We start from the raw sequence: 25,239 nt of genomic DNA, 5'->3' as shown, positions 1-25,239 counted from the left end.
ACAAAAAGAGTGTGTTGATCCCTTATCTATTTGGTAGCACAAATCAGATTAGAATTTAGGCTTCTTGACCTCCAATGCAGCACTTTCCTAATTACACTTGAGACTTGCTCTCTCAAAATTAATTACAGGAAGAGATGGTTTTACCAGTGTTTAATCAACTAGAAACCTCTATTAACTGGCACTTCTATGTGTCTATTTATACAATGGACATTCATTTCATAGTTATTACCCTGGGACACTTGAAGAACTCCAATATCCTGATCTGGAGTCTTCACATTAAGCATGTTCTATATACAATTTCTTTCGGAAATGCTAAATTGGGTATTGTGGAATGTGAATGTTTCCAGACCCAGCAGCTTGTGGATAAGAAAGAATTCACATTGACATTTACAACCAGATTTGTTGGCTCTGTGCCTCCATCTGCCAAGCAGGCCTTTAGTCCCATGTGAAGTCCTGCCTACCTAAACGTTTCTAAGAGTCTCTAGGGGAGCTTTGTATAAGCATGGCTATTTCCCCCATAGGTCTCTAAATTGCTCTGCTAGGCAAATACTGCCTGGGCTAAGTGTGCTGTCCATCTACTTGAACTTCCAAGCTACGAAGTCCTGGGGTGCGTGGGGAAAGGAGTGGTGGTGCTGAAATAATGTGGAGTTCCTTCTGGCATTCACAGCACGGGATCTCACTCAAATTCTATACCATGTTGCACACAGGAGTAGGCATGAACTCCTTCCCCACTCACCACAGGCCTATGGCAGTAGGACCAGCAGCATCAGGATCACCTGGGGACTCTGTAAAGATGCAAATTCTCAAGCATCATCCTAGATATACGGAATCAAGAACTCTGGGGTTGAAGCCCTATAATTTGTGCTTTAATAAGAAATGGGTGATTTTGATGTATCATAAAGTTTGAGAACCACTGACACAGGACATTGCATATTAACCAACACTTTTAACTCTGCTTTTGCCCCTTTTCCCTAATGTAGTGGTTTGGGTGTTAACATGGCCACAAAAAAGCCTCCCATCCCTGTAGGCACATCCCTTTGCAGGGACATTGCAGCTCTTCCCTTCATGAGGTGAAGTCTATTACTCCACCCCTTGAATCTAGGCTGGACTTAAACTTGGCTTGATAAATAGACTGTAGCAGAAGTGATGTTGTATGAATTCCAGAGTCTAGTTATCAAGATGTCTTACAGCTTCCACCCTCATCCTTTTGAAACACTGCCCTGAGAGTGCCATACCATGAAGCCCAGCCCAGTCTACTAGAGGATGAGGGGCCTTATGAAGAACCAAGGTTCTCCAGCCAACAGCCAGCTGTCACATAGGTGAGTGAATCCATCTAGTTCCTGTTGAGTTGCCGGATAACTGCATGCACAGGAATGACCCCTAGCAAGACCTACAGACTACCTATTAAGCAAATCACAGTTCAAACTGCAGACTCACAGAATCATGAGCAAGTAAATAACTCTTGTTTGAAGCCATTACATCTGGAATGTTTTTATGCAGAGACAGATAACTGATACAGTCAGGTATCTAAGCAACAACTGCAAAAAAGTTTTTTTTCCCCTACAATGCCTATGTGTCCTGCAAATGGAAATAATTTACATGGCTCAGGCAGGCCCATCTCATCATATCACATAATTTAAGGAAGCAGTCATAAAGGAGCGTGGTGTTTATTTAGTATTTTTTTAAAAGGCCCCTTGGGCCTCTGTTTCCACACATACAGAATATTCATCTAGATATTTCTGATGACCATTCTAGGTTCAGAGTTCTATAGTTCTAAGAAATTCAAATAGAGTCAACTTATTTCTTCCACTCCTTAAGTAGAAGAGACACAGAAACATATCTCACTTTTATTCCCCATACATCCAAGACTGAGTTAAATAACATTACTACTGGCTAGCTACCTTCATATCTAGAATTTTCATTAGGTTCCTGGACAGAGAGAGAGCTCAAGGCACAGCAAAATAAAACAAACAAAACACAGGCTTTGGAGCCTGACATACTTGGATTGTAATCCTGGCTCGGTTTCTTTCCATGTATGTGGCCTTCATCTAATTATTTCCCCTCCAAGCCTTGAGAGCCTTACCTTAAAAAAATTGTGTATAACCATACATACTTGGCAAGTATTTTGAGGAAAAGACATATGTGCAAAAGCAGTTAGCACCATAGCAGGAGTGCAATGGAAAAAAACTTAGTATGATGAATGATAAATGATATTGTAGTACAATACAGCACAGGAAATAATAACCATGTATCAGAACTGTATTATAAATTAGATTTCCCCTTTTTCTATTGTATTTATTTCAGATTAACTTTCTGGAAGTCAGGAATATAAACAATTCTTAATTCTGGTGTTTAAATCACCAAGTTAAAGAAATAACGTTTTATTTCAATAAAAGCAACTCTGAATCTACGTGACTCCCTACTGATTCTTTGCATTTAACATCTGTGCATTTAACATTTCTACTTTATGCCCATTCCTGTATCAGTTTGCTCTAGGGGATGAAAGGGTCCTGCTTTTGACAAAATTCCTCTCTCCCTCAGTTTTTCTCCAGCTCTGGTCCCAGCTCCACCAGTCATCATCAGTAGCTTGGACTGAAGGCATTCCCAGACTCTCCCTGCTGGCCACAATGTGAAGGGAGCAAGGAGCGGTAGGGAAGATGAGACTCTTAGCTGAGGGAGAAGGAAGTAGGGTAGGAGAGATGAAAGATGCTGTCTCCCACCGCTTTGGCCACACGACCCCTTACCCTCCCGCTCTGGCCTCACAAGTCTCCTTGACCTTCCTCTATCTCACTCCACGTCAAGGCCTTTGCTGTGGCTGTCCTCTCTCTGCCTGGAACACTTTCCCCTAGATGGAGACATGGCTCACTTCCTCACTTCCATCAGCTGTCTGATGTTCTCAAGTATTCTCTTAATAGGAAAGCTTCACTGACCAAACTACAGAAAATCACATCCTCATTCCTGTTCCCTTTCCCTCTTACCCTGCCTTCTTGTTCTCCACAATTGTGTTTTTCAAACTTCAGTGTACACATGAATCACCTGGAATCTTCTTAAAATGCAGATTCTGGTTTGCTAGGTTTGGGGTCAGTCCTGAGAGTCTGCATTTCTAACAAGTGCCCATTTGATATCAGTCTGTGGATTATACTCTATAACTCTTAACGATATCAAGATAGTATCTGTGTTCTTCTTTATTAGCTTATCATTTCTCTTCCAATCAGAGTATAGTGGACCCTTGATCCAGGCTGAGAATAGGACTGCTGACAGCTGAAAATCATGTGTAACTTACAGTCTGCTCTGTGTATCCACATGTCTGCCATTTAGACAGTTTCTCCACATGCACAGATTCAACCATTCATGGATCATGTAGTACTATCATATTTAGTACTGAAAAATTTCTGCATCTGCATATTAGTGGACCCACACAGTTCAAATCCATGCTGTTCAAGGGTCAAATGTACGTGTTTCATGAACGGAAGGACTTTAACTTATTCTGTGTTGCATCCTCAGCATGTACTACAATGCCCAATACGTAGAGGTTAGTCAATAAATATTTATTAAGTGGATGAATTAAATATGTTTCTGGGAATCAAAACTGGAACTTTGAATCTATTTTCCAGTAGAAATAATACTGTCACATCGAGGTACTTTACAGATTAAAGAGATTTCTGTGCCCTGGCTTTGGAACCTTCCTACCATGTGTAAAGTGGCTTAAATAGGCGCATAAATCCATAATCATGTTCAGAGGTCAACAAACTTACAACTAAATCATTGGAACCCAATCTCTTAACAGAGTTAAAGAATCTGAGGCTGAACATACAGGAGAAAGCTAGAGAACAAATACCAGTAAATGATTATATACAGACTAACTATGCATATGTGCTGAGGGAACGGACACTTACAGGTCACAGAAAGAAATAAACCTGATGTAATTAGTTGAATATAAACCCTGATATAGCAATTTTAGTGTCCCAGATTGACAAAGGAAATGCTTGCATGTCTTTTTTAAGTATCCAATATCATTAAATCTAACTCTGATGACTTCTCAGAAACCCCAGTGGGTACAAGAGACACACTGTCCCCATATTGCATGGCCTCTTTTAACCCAAGCACTATTTATCCTCTATCGAATTATCATTGTGCTACCCTGGCTGTAATCTTTCCACTGTGGTATATTTCTACTTGATATAAAATAAAAATCAAGTTTACTTTAACAACTAATCACCATAGGTTAATACTTCATCTGATCTTTGAAAAGCAGACAAAGCGCCCCCCTCCAAAAAAAAGGGGAAGTAAAAACAAAAACAACAACAAAAAACCAACCAAAGATGTTTTTAGTTCTGCCTAATTATAGAATTGGTACAGCGAAGACGGTTTCTGGCTTCTTTTTCCTAAGATTCAAAGCCAGCATTAACATTGCCATGAGATTTTATGCCTACCTTCTACTAACAAATGAATAGAAAGTGAAATAAAATAGCCTGAAAAGATGCAGGAAAAACAAAAGTGAAAACTATAGCTAAATGAAGAAACATTCCTCCCCCAAATCCACTTGTGGTAGTCACGGTCCATTTTTCTTTCTCTTGAACCAAAATTGGAAGAGTTCTTAAAATTATTTTCAAATGGGACAGAGGGAGGTGCTAGGACTGGGTGTGTTCCCGTGGCTTCACAGATTTGTATAGGCTATTGTGTAAGTGATACAGGAGTCACTGAGATGGAATCATCATGCATTTACTCTTAGAAGCCACTCTGGAGCTCTACCCTGATTCCCTCTTCAGGGACAACACACCCATCCTTGCTACTCGAGTACTGGTTTTTGATGGTGTTCTTCACTGGGAATTGCCTTAGGCCCAGAAGACTCTTCTAAGGTCACCTTTCCTCCCAGTGGCAATGACTGGCTGGTTCAGCAATACAAAGGCCAGGCCCTCTCCCCGTAATTCAGTTCAGCTCTGCAGAGCCAGCCCAGTTCTAAGGCTCCTGTGGAACTGGCTGAGACCTCTGTTGCAGTCAAATCACCCTGCAGCCTCTTCTGCTGTCTATTGACATGGACCTTTCTGTATCGCAGGTGTATCTCCGCGGAACGCACCCCAGTATACTTTTGTTGTCCAATACCATGAATCAGAGTCCATATCCAAGGAAGCTACTCTAGGACATTCTGCATAGTAAATAACACAAGTTAATTCCTATTTTCAGAATTGCAACCAATTTTCCCTTTTACTCAGGGATCACCTCACTATGGTCCTTCTGAGCAAAAGTCTACAGCCATAGAGAATGTGATCCAGCATACTTACATGCTCCAATGGTGGTCAGTCCAGGAGCTGGGCCAGGCCACTTTGCCCTCAGCTCTTGAAGTAAATGGGTTACCGCCTTCCACTCTGAGCTCAGATCTTCTAACTTCTTCTTTAATAGAAAAGCATACGTGTTATTTATTTGATTACCACTTTGAAGTAACTTAATTCACAACGTTATTAATTTATTTTGTGAATACATTATTGTATTTCTATTGTATTTTACTTCTAAATTACTTGTTGTGAGTAGAATTTCTTTCAAAGTTATTGTAATTATTTTAGCCAACCATGCCACAAAATTTTATTGATTGTTTGCTTCATACAGGTTCTTGCTCCAGGCACAATTTCATTTAAAGAAGTAGAGTGCAAACACTCATGAAAACAAAACAAAGAAACAAAAAACAGTGTCGTCTCACCCACTGGCTTGACTCTTAAATAGTATCTAGTGTAGCTGCATATGGGGCTTTTCTAGACAACATTAAAAATATCCTACAGTCCTGAATTATCCCAGATCAATTATATTAGAATCCCTTGGAGGGAAGGGCCGTGGTACACATGGGGATCAGACTCTTAAGAGTCTGCTTCAAGCAAGAACTCTTGTTCCAAATGGTGAAAAAAGATGTCAGCAGACATCCTTCAGTCCTCAGTCCCTTTAGGGACCGTCTCAGCTGCAGATATCTGCCTTGCCCAAGGGCAGGCCCTTCCCAGGGCAGCCCTAATTTAAGGACTGATCAAGGTGAGAGTATAAAGGCTCAGTCAATTTGGTTCCAAGTAGGACCAGGCTGAGAGTCTATTTAGCTGCAGAGCTCCTGGAGGAGTCAGCCAAGCCTATGTCAGGGGTGTGCTGGTATGTATTAAAAACTGGCTCTCTGGAAAAAAAGAACTGATCTTAGTATTTGCTCATTTCTGTGGTGTAAACACTCCCACGATAGCCAATTTTAAGTTACCAAGAGACTGTCAAGTGGCTCACAAAATGCCTGAAAATCTGATAATAGACTCTCATGAGCAGATACAAGCTGCCTCCAGTACCCCGCTGGGTGGCCGTATGATTACTTACTGCCAGGAGAAAGCGAGCAGAGGTAATATCTGTCAGTTCTGAGCTGAGACTTTTGAAAAATGAGTGAGGTTTCTCCACCTGTATTTTCCCTTTCCACTAGCTGGGAGCAGAGGACCCAAAGGTCCTATGGTAAACTTTCTCAATGGACTTGGGGGAGAATTTATCCTAACGTGCCGAAGCAGTGGTAAACAAACTTTGGGACCAATAGAAACGCCTAGAGGCGTCATTAAACCAGTGATTGCTAGGTCTGAGCCCCAGGGCTCTAGATTTACGAGGTCTTGGGTGGGGCCCCAAAATGTACATTTCTAACAAATTTCCAGTTGATGCTGATGCTAATTGTCCAAGACCAAAGACTAAGGCATCCATTATAAGTAATGAGGTACCTAAGCATCTGCAATGGACTAGATATGCACCATCTTTGACAAAAATATGAAAAAAATAATTTTCTGTAGGACTTAATTCTCTTGAGGAACCCCACTTAAGAAAAGCTGCCAAGGGAATAAATCCTAAAATAAATGCTAAAACTTTATCCCTTCCTATTTTTACTATCATCTATGCTCTTGAGGTTATTTATTCCATTGTGTCTGACATCATGTCAAATCAAGGCTTTGAATTTCTTCTCCCAGAGTGCATGCTGTTAAACATTTACCATCACATCAATGAATATAACTCTTTTTATTTATTAAAATAGAAGCCTTGAATTCAAAAACAAACAAAAAAATGCCTCTGATCAGTGAGGAAAACTATCACTGAAAGTCATGACACATGGAAGATGTTTTTCCATTCTGACATCAGAACTAAACACTGAGAATTAAATGCTATCAAAGGCTAGTGAATTAATATATATTTGGTCTCTTGATCTTCCTGCAAAGTTGCAGTGAGTTCACAGGGACATAATATTAAGAGGAACTAGAAGTAACCATGTTGCTAATAAGAAGTAGCAATAGATAATAGGGAAGAGACAATAAATGTAAAAGTAGATAACTAGAAAATGTAGCGATCTTGGTCATTCATTGAAGGGATAACAGTGCAGCAGATGGTGAGGTCTCATCACACATCATTTAACCTATAGGAAGTCACCTATGTATCCTATATATGGTGGGTGAGAGAGAGAGAGAGAGAGAGAGAGAGAGAGAGAGAGAGAGAGATTATAGGCTGATTTACATACTGCTGAGATCTGCCCACTCTTCCACTCAGTAAGCATATGGCCCCATAGTGAGTGGGTGAAGAGACATGGAAGTTTGCTGTTTCTATAGCTGGCTTAGGTTTCACCTTCTTTTCATGGTACAAGTATTTCACTGTGTTGAATCTGATTCTAATATTTAAAGTATTTATCTTACAATCTGGCTTTTAAAAGCAAATTAACTACTTCATCTGGGTGTCAACTGAAGCAACAGTGATCCGTACTAAACACTGATTCCATGTGCATCATTGTATAATGAAACAGAACAATAAATGATGCTTATAAAGATGACCTTGAAAATTAAGAAAAGTTTAAATTACACTCTGTTTTAGAATCAGAAGTCCTGGATTTCAGTCCTAACTCATTACTACTGGTTGTGTGATCATTGGCAAATCAGGCAGGTCATTCAGATTTATCATCCTTGAAAGGTGGATATAACACTACCACCTAACTCATAGCTTTGTTGGAGAAACTAAATGAGATATTTTATGTGAAAAGAACTCTGTGAACTGTAAAGTACTATAACATTGTTGGTTAGTTATTATTCACTGCTTAATGAAGCAAAATAGAAGATAGTAAATAAAAGTTTTCATTAAAACAGTTAAAATGAAAATACTTTGATGCTTAAAAGACTAGGTTTGGTTATTCTGAAAGTAACATGTTTATATATTCAATTCCCTTTTATTAATCCATTAACTCTGAATGGTCTATTCATTTATTAGAATGTTATCTTCTCACTGTTATTTCCAGATGGGTAAAAGAGGTATTCATATAATTTCAGATATACAGATTTAAAAAATCAAGTACTACCCCTCAATGTACCACAAACATCTGAGGATACTGCAAACTGTCAGAAATGCAATAAGCTCAGAATTGCATGTTCCTCAATCTTTCAAAATTATTAGCAAACAACATCACAAAAAATGGCTATAGATTTTGATTCACCTGGTCACAAAAATACTCTGGCAACTTCTTCAAGTACCTGGTACACTTTAGACTTGAAATTTATTATTTATATATTATGGAAATTCTTTTTTGTTTGGTTTTGTTTTGCTTTTTGGTCCTCTGGCATATGCTCATATTTTCTGTTCTCTATTTTCTATTAGGCTCTAAAGTTCCTTCGGGTAGCAAAAAAATGTTTGGCTGCAGCGACTAATGCAGTATTCTCCACATAATAAACTTGAGCCATGCTCAGTAAAAATTTGTAAAAGATAATGATTTGCTAATCATGTTAATAATTTGTAACCAAATTTAAGGGAACCAAGTGTATGTCTAAATTCCAACATCTTTAAATATAAAATCAGTGGGATAACAGTTATCAAGTCCTATTCTTGATTAGATTTCCCAAGTTTTCAAACTTTGAATATGCTAAGCAAATTGCAGGTCCCAGGCTTTCTTCATGAGGGCTCAAAACTCAACAATCATAGTGGATTCATGTTTTACCAAAAAGGAGAAACTCTGAGATCATTTTCTAAAAAGGGCAAAACTAGTTTCATTATAGGGACGTTTGCAGCTGAATATTATTTTCCATTGTTTTTAACTGACTTGGAAATAGTCATTAAATGTTAAGACAATTATATGAAGCAATGTAAAATTTCTTCCTTATGGAGAGCAGAAATTAATAATAAGAAAAATCATTTCTGAAAATAGCTTTCCTTTTTAACTTAAAATGGAATACTTTTTAAACTTTATTTGAGTTTGGGATTTTCAAAGTTTTAAAATCTTATCTTTTTCTCCTATGTCAGTGTTTGGCATGCAATTAATATCTGCTACATCAATAAATGAATCCACCTATGGCTGTATATACACAGATATGCATGTCAATATTGTAATGGAAACATCTATGTCTCTATAGATGCAATTAATACAACCGAGGACTAGGGGTGAAATTCAGATCTCTAAAACGCTTGTCCACTTCCAGCATGAGCTAATGAGTAAGCCTATATTGAGATTTTTTTCCCCAAATTTTTCCTCAGAAAAGAGTGTGTATTAGCTTATAATGTCTTTTGTGTCTCAATTGTTTTATTTGGACAACAAACTTGCATAGTAGCCTGAAATAACCTCAAGAGATATGAATTTGGGATGCTTATAGCTCATCTGCGAGAATTTGTTAATAAAAGCAAGGAAGTAAAGAAAGCTGATAAGCCATTAGCAATTATCCCTAGGGTACCTCACACTCAGTGGTGAAGGCCACTGTAAACAAGTCATTTAAGAATAGTTTTAAAAAGCAAAACAATAAGTTGTTCTGGAGTGGTAAATAATACACTTCTAAGAAAAATGAAAAGATCCTCTCTCCTAATATTTTGGGAATGGACGTTGAAGTTAGAGATAAATATTCCAGTGATCACACCAAGGAAGTGAAAAATGGCCCTTCTGGTAACTGGCAGCTAGGTTAGGTGTGATGGTCCTAACTTAAGTACATAAAAAACTGTCATAGAAAATAAACTAGACAGAGACAAGGGCACCCCAGGGCCATGTTTGGAATGAGACAGAGACAAGGCCACTCTGGCACCAAAAAAATGACTAATATGAGGCACTGCTGCTTCTTTAACAGTGACAGACAGCTCTGCCCTGCTTCAATCCTTTTGCCTTCTAGATAGAAATTGTTAAGATACCCGATCACCACACTGACTCCATTTTTTGAAAGCATCTAATCCAAACTGGCTTCCATCTCCCTAATTCCTCTTTCGAATCATCCAGCCAGCTAAGCCCTGCTAGCAGCTCTTTTCAATGCCCTCTTTTATCCCACAGTCTCTGGAGGACTTTCTCCCTTGCTGCAGTAAGCTAAACGATCCTCATTAAAAATTTTTTTTATTTATTTACTTACTTACTTACTTTTGTGAGTGGAGATAATTAGGTCTATTTATTAATTTTAAGAGGAGGTACCAGGGATTGAACCCAGGACCTCATGCATGCTAAGCATGTGCTCTACACTTGAGCTATATATCCTCCCCCTCTCACTCTTTGATTATAGGTATGTTCCTAGTTGCTTTTGGACAGAGAGCTTTAACAGTACTATATGGGGATTCCAACAGTGCTGTACTGTAAATAACTTAGAAGGAAGACTGTAGGCTCCAGATTTCTGGAATATATATAAGAAGAGTGTGAATGAAGTTGCTTTATAAAATATAAGTGGGACAAAAGCAATATTTCTAATTAGTGTGTTATTTTATAAAATGTGAGATTTCAAACAAGGAAGTGCTCATCAACTAAGAAATTAAATATAATTAGGCACTTGGCAATCTCATCCACATTCCTAAATGATTCTATCAGTTGCTCAAAAATCTATTATAAATTTATCTTCTCAATGGGGAAGTGGGGCTCTCCTTATATTCAAAGGTAAGTGATTAGCATTTACTCAACTTCTTATAGTCAAGGCTTTTGCCTCAGTTGTAAAACTAACTTGCATTAAAAAAAATGAAATTCTGCTACTCATATATTAATAAATCATAAAATCTCTCTAATATTGTTACTCTCTTTCTATAATCCTTCTCCTAACTTTCTCTGTTATCACTGACATGGAAAATGTGCTTATCAAATGCGTTAGTCAAAATGGACCTGCTGATCTGGGGGGGACAGATTTATGTCTATTATCTGGCTATTGATTTCTGATGTAACCAACAAAAACTTTTTGATCTGATAGATGATTTATAAAATCCAAATACTGTAATAAGTATAATATATAATTGCAAATATTTTGAACCAGACACCACTTGATCTGCTATACCATTTATAAATCTTCAGATACACATCTGTTGTGAGTAATATATTTTAAATTACCAGGCAAAAACAAAATAAACCTAAGGAAGTGGAATGTTGGAATCCTGGAAATGTTAAGATGTTGATGTTGGCAGTAGAACAAACTCAGGAGAAAGAAACAGCTTAATCTAGTTAATTAACAACAAAACAGCTGGGAAGATGAAACATCCCTGGTTGTGACTGACTATAATTGAAAATGACTAATGATGCTGTCATTTTGCAGCTTATATCTGAAGAAATGATGCCTGGAAGATTATAATTGCCATCTTGACCATTTGTTTACAGCAATTGTGTGTGTGTGTGTGTGTGTGTGTGTGTGTTAAAGGTTGGGGTGGAAACCTTTGGCCAAATAAAGCAAGCTCCTAACACCTTCTATTTTCTCTTACATTTAAAAAATTGAAGAGCAGTAATAAAAAAAAAAGTATAATTAGATTCACCTTAACAAGATATTTTTGGATAATCTAAAAAGTTAGCAAAACAAACCAACTGGTGTGATCTTATTGCTTCACCAAGTAACCAAGACATTTTAAATTCCATTGATGTTTTCAGTTCTAATAATGCAAGGTGACATAAGAATTTCAAAATATATACACACACTTAACATTGTTAAGAGAAAGAGTAGTGTTGTTCCACATTAAGCTAAAGAATAAGTATGAATAGAAGGAAATCTCATCTAAATGCTTAAATTGAAAAGAGAGTTAAAATTGTCTTAAATAACAAGTGGCTTTTTTGGGGTAGTTGTCAATAGTGTTGCAACTGATGGCAGTTGTTTTTGTTGCTTTTTAACTGCTAAATTTGGTGCTATTGAAGACCTACTCATTACTCAGTGGAAAACAGAACACATTAAAACGATTCCATCAATAGCATTATTATAAAATATTATGATCAAAGGTATAATGTTAGCAAAATACTAAACAATTTATTGAACTTAGCCAACCAGTCTTCAACAGCTTCTAAAATTAAGATGAAGGAACAATATACAAATCAAATGAAATAAAAGTGTGTGTGTGTACGTGTGTGTGTGTGTGTGTGTGTGTAGGGGAGAGAGAGAGGAGATGGAAAGAAAAACAAAGATGCTTATCTCTTCAATCACATTATTCTAAGATTTTTCCAGTATTCTTACATTAGAGATGTAGTGCTACATTTATGTCATCAGTAGAACTGTCTCAGAATATATGTTTTATCTTTAACATGAAGTCCTCAAAGAAAATGAGAAAGAAGTTGGTTATTCAAGGATGACAAAAACAAACTAAAAATTTACCATCTTTGAAAATCAAAGAAGGCCTAGAGAAGTTGATAAAATGAAGAAAAAAGGAAAAAACTGAACAGGAATGAGCCTCACTCCCAAACAGGACTCAGCTTGGGAGGTGAGCGTAGGAGGTAAGAAGACAGCCTGGCTGACGCAGAACGTGGAGGTGCCAACAGACAGTCAATTTTCTAAGAAAAAGAATCATTCTCCGATGTGTCCTTAATTAGAATGTCTGCAAGTGGTGGACGTACTAATTATCCATTTAAATACTGGATCTTATATACACATCATGAGGGATTTTCATTTTCTTTTTAAAGAATATCACCATCTTCTTTATAATTATTATAGTTTCTGTATGTACCTACTCCCCCAAACAAAGCCAAACTTCTATGAAAATGTATTGCAGGCTATTCGTACCCTTTTCCCTTCTATTAAGAAGTGAGAAAACCCAAAGTTAAGAAGGAAAGGCATTAGGAACAGCAAAATTTTACAATTTTGATATATGAAATCCAAGTTAAAAACAGGCTTTGTTTATGTACTATCAGAGCAATGGATCACCCTTTGGAAAAATCATCCCTAACCTTTAAGAAGAAGTTTTAAATCCAAGTACAGACTGAAACAGACCCCACTGCTTTGCTACCTTGTATTGCTGGGTTCCATGTTTTGAACTATGAGGTAGTGTTTGAGCCTCTAGGGTATTAGGCTCCCACAAGCTCCAGCTAACCTTCAAGTGTTTCCAAGGTCATGGCCCTTATCAAAAGCTCCATGTGAATACACTATTTCTCCACACCCCCAATCTCCCAAATCAATCTTGCCCTTTGGCCACTATGAACTTGGTATGTTGATTCCTCCCCCAATGTGAGGGATAAATCAGAGAGCAGGAATGAGTTTTCACTTAACTTCTGCTTCTCCCAAGTGAACTCATTTGAGAGGAAATGGGAGAGGAGGGAATGAGAAAAGAAGAGTGCTGACTCTACACAATGATTTCAAGAAATTCAAAAGAGAAGGAAGTTCACAAATACCTTCTTACTCTTTCTTTCATTTCAGAAAGGTTTATATCACTAAAACGAAAGGAGACATTGCATATGCTCAGAAATGGCCGATCCCAGTTCTGATCTCAAAGTGGCCCGGGAATTGAGGGTATGATTAAGCCAGCCTTAACTGCTTGGATTGTTTACATATAATGAAAACAAAATTTTTCGGATTGACTTTCAATTAAGACTCTCTGTTTTTCACAAGGATAAAAGTAAAAGCCAATTTAAATGCATATTTGTAGTTTGTAACAATTATGCCAAACACTGCAAAAAGTCATTGCAGATCAAACAAGAGTAGGTGGAGTGGACCTACAAAATGGTCCATTTGTCCGTCTCATTGCTTGCTATTAAAGTCATTCTGTTAATCAAGAAAAGTGCCTGCTTGGGGACTGGCTTTCTTTAGAGCATCAACAGAAACCCTGAAATTTGCTGCTTTCAGGAACTTCTCTAGCTCTCTAATCTAAATACTGTACACACTGTTACTTTATGAAAATTATCATACCAGGCCTGGACTGGATGCAAATTATTTTCGGGGGATGTTAGGAGTGGGGGCAACATATTCCTGAATAAACGTCTATCGATATCAACAGAGAAATCTGTGCCTTTCAGCATCTGGTGTTTGGACATTACATTTAGGCTAAAACTTTAAGTTTACCTAAGGAAAAGCCCTTGTAAACTGTAAAGAAAACAAACAATTTTCTAGAAATGAAGCTTGGGCCAAGCATAAGTGGTGATCTTGGAGACAGAGTGTAAGTCATGGTAATGTTATTTGCAAGGACAAACTAGTTCTGTATAATGAGGTTATTGACCTGTACTGTTTTAGAGCAGTTTTAAACATAAAGGTGAGGCTCACTAAATCTCAGCCTGCAACATTAGCTAGAGTAACCAGGACTGATCAATAAACAGCCACCATTATAGGCTCTCGGGAACCTTCATCATAATGGGAGCCATTATAATTTTGGTCAGGCACAGAAAATAAGGTAACCTATACCTAACATCTATTTATCACTGGACTCTCAGTCTCTCATTTGCAAATGGAAGCCATTGATTAGCTATTTTTGAGGAAAATTTAGCTGGTTTTCCATTTCTCTCCTTATGTACTAGCCTGTGAATAACTGTGTCCTAGACTTCAAAATGCACATGAGGAAAGGAAAGAAGTAGAAAGCTTTCTCCTAGGCCAGCGTTTCACTGAAGACAGAAGCACTTACATGACATTTCACTAAAAATTCTTGACCCACTAAAGTCCTAAAGCCCGAATGCCGATCTTCCACTTTCATGAGAAAGAGCAACAGAGAAAAGAAAGGTCATGGATCATATTGTGATTCTCTACAGCTGTTGGAGACAGACAGTATGATGCAGTAGCTTGATTTGAATTAAGCCAAACAATATGAAAAGCATCAAGGCTGGCAAGCAAAGCAATAAAGCCTCAAAGAATTTAATCTACCTTGAAGGTGGGACTCCTTTTTGTATTGATGGCAGCACACCAGGACAGAAATGAGTCCTTTAATGCAATGACTCGTTAATACCCTTAAGATCACAATATATAAATAGGCTATGTTGATCAAAAAGACAGCACTGCCTCTGCTACTGCAGGATGGCCAATATTTCTTTACAAGTTATTTCATTGATTATAAATAGACCACGGCAATGGCAAATGTACAACAGGGGAAGCATAACCCATTATGAGGTAATGGATATTGCTAGAGGTTGCTTCATTACCTTCACTGGCTGAGTGGCTGGTTTTTCCTGGTACAAATGCTGCCCTTTAGACAAAATCCCTTCCACATCCGGCTGTTTAGCTTGAACAGCTACTTCAGTTTCCTGGGGAAAAGAGCACATACAGTGCAGATTAACTTCACAGTTAGCAATAAAATTACTAAATTTAAATATACCCTTGGAGACTCCACATGTATTGCAGATCAATTTCTGCATGGTACATCGGGGCATAAAGTAGCTTTCAGTGCAGAGAAAAGAAATGCATGGCTTTGCGAAACCCACAGAAGTTTGAAAAAATGCATTCAATATCTTCTTGAGTTGTGCCATAGTACTATCCTATAGAAACAGAGACACTTTACATTTTTCGAAAGAGTAAAATTCAGTAACAAGAAGTATGATTTATGAATAGGATTACATAGGATTACTATGGATAAATACTATTATTAGTTTTAGTACTCTCAGTAATCCTAATGTTCATTTTACTCTACAAACTTCTTTATTTTAACAGGATTCTTTTCTGGGCTTGGGATCCAAAATTTTGTTTCAAAATAGAAACCAAATAAATCTTTCCACATCATTGTCAATATGGTTAATTTTCTTTTCAAAGAATGAACACCTAAAGAACAGTATTAAGGCTTATTAATTATTAAGCAGTCAAAACGAAAGAGGCCTTTTGAGGAATGATTAGATTATTTTAAAAAACGTGTTTGTTTTTCCTTAGTCTGAAGAAGACTGAATCACAACTGCATGACCAAAAAAAAAAAAAAAAAAAAACCCAGAACAAAACAAAATACCCTCTTTAGCTGTATGAATAGAAAGTGCTTTGTTACTGGCTGCTGTCTAGCTCTCTTGAAGAGACAACAAAAGCGATGTGCATAAATTGAAGCTGAAGGAAGTGAAGTTAAATATTACAGAAGACTTTCTGGATGGAACACTTGTTAAACACTGGGATGGAGTATCGATTAATCAATGTCAGGCGTCAGTCAGGGCCTGGGCAATCTTCCCCAGATAGCAACTCCTGATTAACCCATATCCCTCTTCCTCCCTCTCCTGCTCTGTAGCCTCCCAGCACTTCTGTGTGTACGTGTCTTCATGCCACGGTTTCCTTTGTATACTGTGTCTGCACCTGTTCTCTCTCAGCTCATCAGAGCCAGGTGTCCTTGGAACCCAACTTTCTGTCATGTTATATGGCACAGGAGGGTGTCTTGTAACTTGAGGGTGCTCATCACATGCTCTCGGGGAGGATTATTTCTTCAGTTCTTACAGTAAATAGCAGTGAGAGGTAGGTAGTTTGGTTAAAAGGGTCCCTAACATTAACACTAACCCTGGGTATTAGATGGGTATGTGTTCAAAATACACACACACACAGACACAGACACAGACACAGACACAGACACAGACACACAGACAGACACACACACACAGATACACACACACCCCTACCTTTAGAGACAATAATTATGGAAGAAAGAAACCTAAAATTGCAAGTACTAATTCACTGTCTATGATGAAAAGTTCTAAGAATGATTTTTTTAAATCTTGAAAATTTTGACGAGTTCAAAACCCGAGTGTATTTTGTGAGGGTTGGGTATTTCCTTCTTCCTTTACAATTGTTTGTAAGTGCACCCAGTGTAAATGTTATACCGTCAGAAAATGAGCACACGTTTAGTCAATAATTTTAGCAATGCTTCAAGTGTGCTGCAAATGATTAACACTAATACCTTTCTCTTCCTGATCCTAGTCTTCAGTTGCCAATAAAGAGTTCCAAAGATCACAAAGAACTGATGTTACTATTCAGAAGGCATGGACAAGTGACCAGGGTTAAAAGATGGCATTTAATATGACAAGGAAGTCGCTTAGGAAATAAACACACCGATTTTAATTCATGATATTCTCAGTGGCAAATGAACAGAAAGAGTAGCAAGGGTGACATTAGGGCAGCCCAGGTATTACTTAGAGCTCCAACTTCTAAGGACGTACTTGCTCAATGGATTGAGAAGGTGGCATGCCACGTGAAATGTCCAGGTTTTGCACTTGCAGAAAGTCAAATATTCCCTCTCCAGGCAACTTAATTAGCCCTAGATTGAGTTCTCTGATGAATAAGCATTGCAAAGTCACATCATTTCCCTTTACAGAAATGTTTCCTAGTAGCATTTCCTTCCATCAACACTATTGCCATCTCTTCATCCTTTAATGAAATAATGGGGAGTTTAAGTACCTGGATAAGATTTACACTTGGCCCTACAGCAATAGAGCAATGGGTGAGAGAAATCATGTTCAGCTCTTAATTCTTCGTGGGTACTTCTCCTTCGCAAGTTTTTGTGAACAAGATATCTAATTATACGTACCTTTGACAAATCACCTTAGAAAGGCCATTTTGAAGATAAATTTCTACAATTTACCATACTACATTTATTTGCAGTGTGAATTTATTACTTAAAAGATAGGTCAGTGATTGAGGGTCAAATATTATTGCTGGAAAGGTCAACTATAGTAAATCTAATTAAGTTCACTTAAATGTTTCTTAGTATAGTTTTTCTTTAGTGACTGTGAAAGAAATACACTATTAGAAGCTGATAATAATCCTGGAAAAAATAGAAGTGGATGTGAAATAAATTCAAAAATTTTTATCACTTCATGAAACTGAAACTTGGCATGGAAAAATTGAAAAGCAAAGAAAACAAACAAACAAAAAAACAGCAAAATGACATGACTGTGCACACATATGAAAAGGCTGCTTAGACCATTAGCCGTGATGAAAATGCCAGTAAACTGCTCCAAGATTAACTGCTGTAAGGTTAACAAACGAGGGTTGCTAAAACTTTACCATGTGTTTCATACATTTTTTCCCTCATATTTACAGTACTACAAAAAGGGTATTATCTAATTTTACAGATGCTGAAACCAAAGGAGATTAGGTCAATTGTCCAAGGCCTCCTAGCTTGTAAATGGCAGAGCTGATATTATTACCAGGTTATATATAAACTTCTACTTTACCCCTTACATTGTTGACTATAGCATGAGTGTGCGCGTGCACACACATATGCTAAAACTGGCAGTCATATTTCTAACTATAATGTTAATTTTTTCTCCTCCTTTTTAACTCCAATACATTCTACAGTATCCTTCCTGGTTGTAAATAAGAGAAAATTCTCTCTTTTCCCACAGAAAAATAAATTCTTACACAGCCTTTAAAAAGCTCCAAGGATGTCTCTTTGTGGGTTTATGATAGCCAAACTTATGATATCCAGGTCAAAGAACAGGTTTGAGTAAACCTTTTATCTCACAAATGGCCTCACATCTTTATATGATTTACGATAAGGTGAAGGAGGTCACCACCAAAACGGAAACACAGCTAACTATATTGGCCAGTTTTTGTAAATAGAAAGTGCTCAACTTTACAGCACTTTCAGACAAAGTCTTCAAGGGATTTCAACCAAAAAAATCTCACTTCTAATAATAGAATATTTCCATTTAGGCTTTTTTTCCTCTGTCTTATTCTTAATATATCCCCTGCAATGTAAGATTGTGCACACAGTGTTAAGACTCTTAGATGTAACTAGAGTTTGTTTTTTTTTTCCCCAGCACAGTACTGAGAGGTCACTACAACCTCATGCATAATTTTAAGACAATAATTTTTATTAAATAGGTAACAGGAATCACCCTTCATTTACACTCACTAGGAGAATATTGCAGTGTATTTTTTAGAAATCCAGCCTTGATAGGCTTTCAAAATGGAGCACCTTTAGTCTTAGTTATTTCTCATTAAACAGCACTAATATTGGGGAGTTGTTGGTCTGACAAGCAATGAAGCAATGGTTAGTGATTAAAAAAGACTAAATAACACCTTTGAGGATGAAAGTAGCAATTCATAAGCAAACTAATGTACTTGTATTTTCTAAGGATTTATTCATTGAATACTGTATTTCTAATTCAGTATTAAACTGATTGTATGCATGCATTTCTTTTTTTTAACTAGAAATTTGGTGACCCTAAGGATAGTGTAAGATAGATAGATAAATATCTATATATATATATCACAACATAAGGAGGGTATAAACAGTCTTTTCACATATGTTCCAACATTCATTCATTTGACAAATATTTATTTAATATTTACTATAGTTCAAAGTCTTGGCTAGGAACTGTGAATATTATGAAGCAGAAGGATACAAACACATATTAAACTTAGACTGCAACAGGGATAATGACCAGCAAAGCACCATGTACAATGGGGCACAGAGAAGAAACTCATCAGGTCTGTGTTTAAGGGACAAAAAAAGCCTTGTGGGGGAGGAAAGGCTTGAGCAAAGGCATGGAACACAAACAGCTCAGGCACCTGGTTGACAAAGGGATGGATGATGGAAAGTACTGCAAGAGAGAATCTGGTGAATGCAAAGACCAGAACCAGAGGTGGCGTGGAGACCCCATGTGTGGGAATGGGAAGAAATGGTGCAGGAGTAAAAGGCGAGAGCCCGAGAAAAGAAGGATCTTTCCTATCACTGTCAGGACCTTAGTGGAAAAGTTACAAAAGAGTTTTAAACAAGGGAACGACACTTTGATTTCTAATCGATGTCCTAAAAATGAATACATATGAATATATGAATAGACAGATAAAGATAGATAGATAGATAGATAGATAGATAGATAGATAGATAGATAGATAGATAGAAAGAAAGAAGATCTATCAATGCACAGTTTTCCATTCAAATAAGCTGGTCAGAATAACATATGTATACCGTTACTGAAAACAAAGAAGATCAAGATAAAAATGACACCTTTTTTTCCTTAGCAAACATAAGTGCCCCTTCACTTTGTTTTCTTATTTATGAAGAATATTTTCTGCCATTTGACCATTTGGTCAACCACCACAATCAATGGTTTTTCTATTAAGTTTAAGATATCATGGATTGTAAGGACCACTGTTACTCTACCAATTGCTAAGAAAGTTTAAAAAATTAACTTTGGAGGCATTATTGTGGGAAACATCTCAATTTCAGAGAAGCAGAAATGTAAAAAAAAGAGAAAAAGGATTTTGGAAGCAATGAAATTCTAAGATATTTGTGAAGACTATGATCGGTGTATTAGTTCATTATTATTCATCGACTCCGTGACTATGTCTGCCCTGTGGGTGAATACACTTTCTTCCCCATTGACTTTGGGCTTGACCATGTGCCTCACTTAGATCAATGGCCTGTGGGCAGACATGACTGTATGACAGCTCCGAGCTAGGTCTTTAAAGGCAATTCAAGATTTGCTAGTACCTCTAGTTTCTGTCGTCCACCATGGGAGAATAATGTATCATAGAGGAGCTGCCCTTTCAGCCTGGGTTCTGAAATGAGAAGACATTTGGAGCAGATCCACAGTCCAGAATGAGAAAACCTGAACTTGACCCACAGTATAGAGTAAAGCTGCTGCTGATCTGCAGACACATGAATGAATAATAAATGTTGCTATAAGTCACTGGGATTTGGGGGTTGTTTGTTACTGTAGCAAGAGCTGACAATTACAACATAACAGTGAAACAAACAAATACATGGCTTTCTGGGAAGAAAAAAAAAAGCCTTTAAAATAAATGTGCCCTGGTCACATATATCAACTGCACCATCTCTTATTCCACATACAAACTGTTTGCTAAAAAGGGCGGCAAGAGAGGAAAAATGAAATGGAATTGATATCGCGTTAGAGCCTGACTCCTTGGCCTAGATTGTCAAGCAGGTGCTGACAAATGAAGGCTGATGGATGGAAAAACACAACATTGTGCAGTTGAGTTTCTTCCTCTTTCTCCTCATGCTGGGTGACTGTTCTTTTATTTATCTACAATTAGGTTTGCTAGACCACAGCAACACGGCTCTCCTTCACTGTAACTGCAGGCTGTCAAGTACGTGCCAAGCTGATTGAGAAAGAATGACAGCTTCTCTCTTTCCATTCTGAGCTAATCAAGGGCAGCCCACCAAAGGGAGGCTTTTTTCTGATTTAGAGATTTATGGATTTCAAAAATAATCTGTCCAGATGAACAAAATATAATGCTGTATTGATTTTTAAAGTGGCAAGTGTTATGCAACCAAGAAGGTTTAAGCTACTAAGGTACACACTTGGAATGTTCAGGGCCAATGAAAGGGTGGACATATGTGTGACCATCAACTAATAAAAATGAAAACAGAAGCTCTCCATTCATAAAGATGGGGTTTCAAAGTCTGTTTGGCAGTAGAATGCCTTTGGCAAATGAAATCTTACCCAAACCCTCCGCCCAGCATATTAGTCGATTCATTTAGTAAATATATACTGAATATAAGAGCACCTATTAAGTTCTAAATACTGTTTTGGCACTGGATATATAACAATGAAAAAACAGACAAAATTTTTCTATTCTCAGGAAGTTTGCATTCTAACAGGGACAATGAACAATAAAATATAAATTACAGCACATGAGAGGATAAAAGTGCTAAAGAGAAAAAAATAAAGTATCTGGTGGGAATGGGAGATGTATGTGGATGGTAAGGGAAGATGGGAGGTGGACATTTGAGAAAGTACCTCCAAGCTAAAAAGCCTTACTGAGAAGATAGCATTTGAATGAAGATTAGGAGGACGTGAGGGAATGAATCAAGCAGCTGTTTCAGGGAGGAACAATCCATGCAGAGGAAATAGCAAGTAATAGCAAAGGTCCTGGGGTAGGAGTGTGTCTGGCATGATCAGTACAAATATAAGGAAGTCAGGGTGAGAGGAGCCTAGTGAGCAAGGGGAGAGTAGCGGCAAGCAAGTCAGAGAGATCGAGGAGGGTAGTTCCTGCAGGGCAACTGTGTAAGGACTTGGGCTGTTATTCTGACTGAGGTTAGGAAGCACAGGAAATCACTCAGCGGAGCAGTGATGTGATCTGACTTATTTTTTAATAGATCATTCTGGCTGCTGTGTTAAGATTAGACTAAAGGAATATAGAGAACAGATAGAAGTTATAAGCAGACTCCCAAGGGGGTTAGTTAAATCTCTAGTGATGGGAGGGAAGTACTTGTTTGTGGAAACCTGACACACGTACTATAAAAATCTTTATACATACAGTTCTTAAATGAGGACTAAATCTCTGATCTGATTTAAGCCATACAGGACACTGCTTTAGGCAGACTCATTCAATGAAACTGTTGCTCTCCAGGTTTTACCATGTTCCTAAGTCCTTAGGGGTAAAGAGGTGTGGGTTCTTGAGCCTGGTTATCTAAATTCCAATCCTGGCATGACTTGATTAATTGCAATAGAGACATATGGCCCATAAATCCTAACATATACTCTAAAACCTCTGCCATTTGGCCCTTTGCAGAAAAAGTTAGCCAACCGTTAATCTAGAGAAATGGTAAGGACTGACATTTGTGGCTCTAAAAACCTTCGGGTGCACAGAAAAATTATATGGGTAGTTATTTTAAAAGATAAAACATGAGTGACATTCTGCTTTTTATCTCCATATATAGACTTATAAAGATAGTCAAACAACTTTTGTTCTACTTTAGAACTGGGCTCAACAAACAAACAAATATTTTAGGCTTTGTGGTCCATATGGTTCCTGTCATATCCGGATTCTGCCACTGTCATGTAAAAGCAACCACAGATAATATGTAAACAAATAAGTATGGTTCTGCTCCAATAACAACTGATTTACAAAAACAGGACTGCATTTGGCCCTTGGACTACAGTTTGTTGACTCCTGCTTTGATATATTACAGTGTTCTTAGAAGCAATCGACTAGGGACAATAACATGTGGTTCTAGGGTTCTTAATTCATGAGCTGGGGCAAATTCAATTCAATTCAATTCAATTCTCTAATTTCACTATCTTTAATTACAGCATGGATTAAAAAAAGACATATATCACACTGCATAAAGGGTTAATAACATCTTTTGTCCCTCTGCATGAGAGTTTGACCTTCGAAGAACTTTTTAGCTGTATTCTCCCTGAAAACCTGATAAAATTGGAATGTCAAATGTGTTAGTAGACAACACTGCTTCTGCAAAAAAAAAAAAAAAATCTGGACTGATAAATTATACCTGGCTTAGGAGTACTACATACGAACTACAAACACCTAATGGAAAGCCATAGTTTTGGGGAATCCTCTGAGTGTAGTGCCTCTTGTAACTGAGCATATACCTTTCAAAGATCTTGGAAACTTTATGTTACGGAACATTGGCTCCTGGGACCCAAAAAGCTTATAGGCCAGGGCTGACACAGCACCTCTGAGCCTCCTTCCTTTGCTCCTGAACTATCATCTGGGAGTCGGCAGGTGCTGCAAAGAGAATAGCTCTTGGATGGCTCTGTGAAGGCAGCACAGACTGCTGTGTATTCTAATCCCACTCAAGAGAGACACCTGATCCCGCCTCCCTGGGAAGCTGTGTTTCTGTTCCTACACCCTTCTAAGAGAATTTGTGGCTGAACGTGGTTAAAGGTAGCCTTGTTCAGTTGCTCTTAAGAAGACTCACTGATGGGCTTTACAACAGTCATTTCGAAGACTCACATTTTACTTCTACAAATTTACTGCTCTGAATTGGGATGCATTTTATAAACGATGGTATGTCAGAGTCTAATTGGCAGCACTTTTTTCTTAGTGACAGCTAAAATGATGATGCATATTCTAATCAGTCGTGTCTTAGAAACAATAAAATATGGTATGTGACCAGGATATTCATAGCAGGTCAGGATCAAATGATTTAGTAGAGGCAAAGGTAATACTAACTGCTACCATTTACTGAGAACTTACTAAGTACACTCTGCTATGCACTTAACATAAATCATTTTAATTAATCTTACTCAATCTCCACTGCAGAGCCTTTCTATAGACATTATTGTCATTTTTCAGATTAAAAACTACAGTCATGAGAGCTTAAGAAACTTGCCTATGGCATAAGCTAACAAATGGTGGATATGAGATTTGAATCCTGGTCAGTCTGATGCATATCCTGCACGCTGAATTACTATACTGTAGGATATATGGATTTAAGTATAATACATATATACAAGTTTTATTTGATGAATCACAGGATTTAGAACTAGAACAATATAATTTTGATTAACATGAAATTTTAGTTGAAATCAGAGTTTCTCAACCTCAGCACTACTGACATTTTGTTCTGGGTAATTCTTTGTTGTAGGCACCTGACCTCTGTAATGTGGGATGTCCTGCAGCATCCCTGGTCACTATTCACAAGATGCCAGTAGCACTTCCTTCTCCCCCCATTGTGGCAACCAAAGGTATCTCCAGACATTGACCAACTCCCCTGGAGAGGAAAATCACCCCGGATTGAGAACGACTAAATTACTGACAATGTGAATGAACAAATCAAAGTCTGTCTACTCATGGTCTGCATTTCCAGTGTACATGAAATAGTATAATTTCATATGAATTCCTTTCTTTTCTTTTTCTTATATGGAAAACTATTTGCAACACCATCCATTTACATGTATTTTTTTCAGACGCAACTACTATGCACCCTATTGGCTCAAACCACATTCGAATGTGGTTCTGATGAACTCTAGCCATAAACACATACTTCAGTTTCTGGCTGAACTGTTCCTAAAAACACTGCTTTAAATAACCCAAAGGGATTAAGGAACACTGGATTCTACGGAATAGAGAGACAGAGAGACATATACAACAGAGAGTAATTTTTCTAGGTCCCTGAATCATCTTTTTCTTGCTTTGTACATTCACCTTGGCCAGTGTTATTTGCAGTATTTTTAATCGATGTGACACAACTCTTAAGTTATTACCCATGTGGTAATTGGACATAGTTCTTGAAGTCTTAATAGAGACTATTTACTAAAAATGTAAGTACTATTAAACACTAGAAGTGTCTTCTAAAAAAATAAAACAGCAGTTAGGAACATTTTCATTAAAAGCAAAGAAAAGAGAAATTCAGTTCTGACTTCATGATTGACATACACTTCAAATAAAATCAAAGATGCTTTGTTTTTTACTGTTAAGT

General features: G+C 37.5%; 1 protein-coding gene across 9 annotated transcripts in view; it reads right to left on the bottom strand.

Annotated features, from left to right (window-relative positions):
* Positions 1-25,239, bottom strand: part of DMD (dystrophin) — a 1,947,932-nt gene that overhangs the window by 612,482 nt on the left and 1,310,211 nt on the right. For 8 of the 9 annotated variants that reach the window (XM_064483309.1, XM_031445593.2, XM_064483311.1 and 5 more), the window contains 2 exons: positions 15,281-15,382; positions 5,283-5,391 (listed from right to left, as the gene is read on the bottom strand). In XM_064483309.1, coding sequence (XP_064339379.1) covers positions 5,283-5,391; positions 15,281-15,382 — 211 coding nt within the window. The remainder of the gene's footprint in view (positions 1-5,282; positions 5,392-15,280; positions 15,383-25,239) is intronic. The other variant, XM_031445587.2, reaches the window with a different exon arrangement.

Source organism: Camelus dromedarius, chromosome X, assembly GCF_036321535.1.
Source record: "Camelus dromedarius isolate mCamDro1 chromosome X, mCamDro1.pat, whole genome shotgun sequence".
Classification (NCBI taxonomy): domain Eukaryota; kingdom Metazoa; phylum Chordata; class Mammalia; order Artiodactyla; family Camelidae; genus Camelus; species Camelus dromedarius.
This window is presented reverse-complemented; position numbering and strand designations above follow the sequence as displayed.